We start from the raw sequence: 5,113 nt of genomic DNA, 5'->3' as shown, positions 1-5,113 counted from the left end.
CCAACCCATGAGAAAGATAGCAAATATCCCCTAGTATTCAGCCCATATGTCGAGTTAAAATCAACCTAAAAGCATGTTTCTTGCCCCTCCAGCCCATTTGCCCCTCCATAAATTCAGCCCAAGCTCCGCCACTGATCGCAGGACCGGTTCTCCATGTTTGAGGACCGTGTTAGAGATTATATTCTCAAGTTCTGAGACTCTATTGAAGCCGTTTCTATGTTTGGCAGCTCAGAAAGTGCTTCGATGCAGTCGACAAAGGACCGTGCGCTCTCCATCCAAACCGACGACCGGTCACACCGTTTCGTGAATAAAGAGTCTCAGCGAAGAGACCCGTTTATTTCTGGGAGGCCCAATGGGACGGCAGCCCGGCCCAGTTCAATCCATATGTACACACATCCGGAGGCACGAACCGACCAATCACATTCACATTTCACAGCTCGGCCACGGCGTGCTGGTCGACGAAGCGGAGCAGCGCGAGCCCGGCGGCCCACACGTCGTCCTCCGCCACGTGCTCCTCCGGCGAGTGGCTCACCCCGCCGCGGCACCGCACGAACAGCATCCCCACCCGCGTCAGCCGCGCCATCGCCATCGCGTCGTGCCCCGCGCCGCTCATCAGCACCGGCGTCGACTCCCCGGCAACCGCCGCGTGGCCGCCGGGCGCCGCCATCGCCGACACCGCCGACCGCGTCGCACGCTTCAGCTGGGCCGTCAGCTCCGGGTCGCACGGTGTGGCCGCCGCCGAGTGCTGCAAGCACATAAACACATCCCACCGGCCGTTAAATGATTCAGCTCATGCGCCGCCGTCAAATGCCTCAGCAGCAGTTCAGGCTACCTTGTGCTCGACGGCGCAGTCGACCAGCCGGTGGTCGCACCGCTGCATGACGATCCGCGAGAAGCTCGCCACGATCGTCTCCCGCACCAGGTCGTCCATGGCGCGTATGTCCACCGTGAAGTTCACCTGGTGACCGGCGTCGACAGGTGAGGCGACTCGATCGATGCTGGACATAGACAATGACAAGCACCTGGTGATGAGCTTACCTGGCCTGGGATGACATTGCTGGCGCTGGGCCACGTGAGCAGCTCGCCGACGGTGCAGACGAGGCCGGCGAGGGACTCCTCGGTGAAGCAGCCGCACTCCTCGTCGTAGGTCAGGAATCTGCTCGGGTCTTTGCACAGGCCCTCCAGTGTCACCACCAGCTCTGCAGCTGCAACCATCGGATCACGGCGCAATTTCATTGGAACCGTCCCAGCATGCCCTTGGGAACCGTCTACTATTACCTAATCAAACAGCCAAAAATTTCTAAGCATTTCGAACTTAGGAAGCAAAGGCCACAGAGCTAGGGGTCGATTTGGGCCAGTGGTTGCTGTAGGAATCTGAGACTGGTCGTACTAAAATCACACTGAGAGCAGGAGGGCTGAATAATTCTTATCAAACATAGCAACTTTGGTGATGGCGATACTCGTGTCATCTCAGCGGTTCACTAGGAGTGATTCTTAATCTGATAAATATAGCACACGCTCATACCGTCGCAGCGAACTAGCAAGGGGTTAGTTAAATGCTTCATGTTGACTGCTCGCATCATTTGCTCAAACAAGAGGACTGCTGACCAATTAAAAAAAAGACCGCTGATGATTGTTTACTCGTTAATAACAGGCGGTGCTGGCTGATGATTTTGAAATAGTTGGTATTCAAATAGCAACCTGATTGTTTTGCAAAAGCTAGTCTTTACATAGTGTGCTATGCTACTTGGTCATATTTTAGTTTGCTTTGATTTGATTATATTTTGGTCTTAAGATAGTGTTGATGTTTACTTTCTAGCGGAACAAAAATAGCAGAGAACTAGAATGCACCTTCAATCGTGTCTGCCCTGCGATCCCTTTTACGACGCCAAGGGGATATCGGAGGGCTTCCAGGACAGGCCCTTGTTCCAAGTGAACCTGCCGTACATAAACAGAGATTGTAAGAACTGAACTTCTTCAGTGTAAGCAACTACACAAAAGTGATATGCAAATCCTTTATACCTCAACATAGCTGCCGACAGACTCCGGGCTGTACTTGACCTGACCAAGAGCAGCAGCAGTGGCCTCGAAGGAGTTCAACCGAAGAGCCTCTTGAACGGTAGTGCCACTGAAGAAGTTGAATGTAACATACAGAGACTGCATCAGCAAACCGTTTTCAAAAAGTAGTCCGGTTGGTTTATGCAGAAAGGGCAACCTCTTGTCAGATACTTGCAAAATTGATTCTGGTAGAATACCAGCTACAGCGGCGCTTCCCAGAAATGTTGTCTGAAATCTAACGCCCTCCTCGTCGCTGAATGCAATCACCTGAGGTAAAACCAGGCAGAAAATGAGCACCATGCTCTGTCATAGTGACATATTCAGACATTCATGATGCATATCTGTGATCTAAAGACAATGCAATAGCATATGTCATGATGGGTCAAACCACATGACATCTAATAGGCTATGAATCCTGAATAACAAAACGGCTAAGATAACGAAAGCCAATCCATTAGCCATGTACACGTACACATACAACGGTACATGTTATCGTCAAGATTAGCATGGAAAGGGACAAACGTTTAGAGAAACACTATAAAACTAGATTCCTTCTGGCCTACATCTATCTTTGTAGCTTGTCTGGTTATCTTATTACAATGGCAGCAGACCTCACACCTGCTTATCTAATCAGCACCGCAAAAGTTAGATCTGAAGCAATTAGGCAACAGACACTGCTAAAAGTTAAAACTTTGCTACGTCATTTAGTAAAATAAAGAAAAAAAACATCCTGATGGATTATGCTGACTGGAAGCAACTAGTGAACAATCAATATTAAAGCACTCTGAGGAAGTGAAATTAAATACACAAGACAAGGACGAGTTCAGTGCAGATTGGTGTCGTATTTGTGAGACGCATGTGAGTCATCGTGCACCTGTGAGCAATAGGATAATGGCTCGCGTAACCAGCTCACTGATTGCAGTGAGACAAGCACACTATGCTGATAGCATAGTAACATCAATATTAAAATTCAGTTGAAAAAACAGCAACATTAAACTGGAAACACTAGAAAATTATCTAACCTCTACTGGTCTAGTGAGCCTCTGAAGTTTTCCAGTGACTCTCAAGACCTTCAGAGCAGAGATTGCGCATATAATACCCAAAGCTCCGTCGTACATGCCAGCATCAATGACAGTATCCTGTGTTTTAATTTCAAATATAAGACAGCTTTAGTCAGTGGTAGCTCTTTGATAACTAAAAGAATCACAACATGAAACAAGGAGTTGATAGTTGATAGTTCTCACCATGTGAGATCCAATCAATAAAGCCTTCTCTGTTGAATTGGACGGTTCAAATCGACCATGAATATTACCCATTTGATCCACCCACCTTCATAATGAACATGAACTGGTCAGTTAAAGTTGGAAGCGTGAGAAAATGACTGCAAGTGCAAACAGACTTACGTCGCAAGTCCGGCATCTTTCATCCAGCTGATAATGACATCAGTGGCTCTGAAGGAAGCGGGACTCAGGAATGTCCTTTCGAGGAAGCCTTCGCCATCAGATATCTGAATCATGCAATCAACGCGGTGTTAGAGTGAGTTACGTGCCTCCTGCTTTGCTGAACTGCTATGGTGCCAAACAGTAAGACAAAAGATGCAGCAAGAGTCTCGCTCCAATACGTCTTGGAGACCAGAAATTGCTCATATTGGATACAGCAAAGTAATCAAGCTAGAAAAAGTGAAAATTGAGCAAACCATCATTGCTTCAGGTTATCTCTCCCAAAAAACAGGGCATGTACAAGATTATGTAAGATGGCTAGGGAAGCACGATCGAACAAGACGATTGAAACGTGACAAAGAAAAAAAAAGGGTTTTGATTGCTGCGCTAACACCCAACCAATTACTTGCCGAAAAAAGTACATAACCAACGTTATTAATTGAACTGGTTTTGGTATTTTTGTTGTATGAGGTGGCCTCTGGTGCAAAGAGAAGTCATCTTGCTTAAGAAAATGACATATCCAATACGCACAGTTTTACCACTTTTGCGTACTGCGCAATCTTGTGCCAAGACAAGTCATGTGCAATTTGCACAGTTTATGGCTGTTGTGTGCTGCACAGTCTTCTGCCAAGAGAAGCCGTGTTGCTTAGAAAATGCCATAGGCAATATATGCACAGCTGATCACTGTTGCGTGGTACTGCACAATTATTTCTGAATTCAGGAACGGATGATATAACCGTAGCCAAGGAAGCCCAGATTTTCTTCTGTGTATCTATAGGAGCTTAATTAGGAGGAGGTAACGAGTCAAAGTGCAGTGATAATGAATGAAACAAGATTCTCGTATCTGGGGCTAGAAAAGTGGATCAAGGAGCTCTGAATATGTGGAGCTGGAAAAGCGGATCAGGAACGGAGTCTGAATATTCCCAACCCAAGACCAAGAGCCGGCGGCATAGTGGATGGGCAGAGAGAGAATCTGACCTTGCCGAGTTCCTTGAGCCTCAGCACCGTCTCGTCCCTGAGAATCTCCCGGTGCAGGCCTTCTCCTCCTCCTAGCTGCTCCAGTCCATCTGATTCGATTCGGCAAAAATAACCATGGATGAGAAACAGTTTAATCCCGAGGACAAGCGTCCGGCCTGCGCGCATGTTAAATGGGTCACGCACCGGAGACGGGGATCGAGGCGAGGCGGGCCGGGACGGCGGAGAGGAGGAGGATGAGGACGACGACGACGGAGGGGGGCGAGGTGGAGGTGGAGGAGGGAGCCATGATGAGCCGCCGCCTGCCCGCCGCTGGTGCGTGTGTGGCCTATGTGGGTTGCGGTTGGGGTGGCTTGGCGGTTCGTCCCTTTCCTCCCACAGCACAGCACAGCACAGGGGGTGTGGCTGTGGCGCGATGATCCCGCCTTTGTAGCCCCGCCGCTCGGGCTAGCGTTGCCTCGTGCCATCCACCCACCGGAACGGGACACAGCCACACCTCCGCGCTGCACTACACTGCATGCATAGGGTCAGCTTCCACGGAATGGAAAGCGAGCGCTCTCTTTTTGTTGGTTTCCGGAGAAAAGCAGGGCGTAGGAGGCTGGAATGAAACAGCGGCGGGCGGAACGTGTCAGGCAACCACC

General features: G+C 49.2%; 1 protein-coding gene across 1 annotated transcript; it reads right to left on the bottom strand.

The window, feature by feature from the left end:
* Nucleotides 1-304: 304 nt before the first annotated feature.
* Nucleotides 305-4,881, bottom strand: LOC119337128 (probable allantoate deiminase). The gene is made up of 11 exons (XM_037609238.1): nt 4,659-4,881; nt 4,476-4,564; nt 3,462-3,565; nt 3,303-3,387; nt 3,081-3,197; nt 2,216-2,325; nt 2,023-2,128; nt 1,852-1,938; nt 1,039-1,278; nt 833-958; nt 305-745 (listed from the first exon to the last, which is right to left on the bottom strand). Exons 1-11 carry the CDS (start codon nt 4,759-4,761, stop codon nt 431-433), a joined length of 1,482 nt encoding a protein of 493 aa, XP_037465135.1. The 5' UTR covers nt 4,762-4,881; the 3' UTR covers nt 305-430.
* Between the last annotated feature and the right edge of the window lie 232 nt (nt 4,882-5,113).

Source organism: Triticum dicoccoides, chromosome 7B (assembly GCF_002162155.2).
Source record: "Triticum dicoccoides isolate Atlit2015 ecotype Zavitan chromosome 7B, WEW_v2.0, whole genome shotgun sequence".
NCBI classification, from domain to species: Eukaryota; Viridiplantae; Streptophyta; class Magnoliopsida; order Poales; family Poaceae; genus Triticum; species Triticum dicoccoides.
The sequence above is the reverse complement of the archived record's forward strand: the minus strand, read 5'-3'. Positions and strand labels throughout refer to the sequence as shown.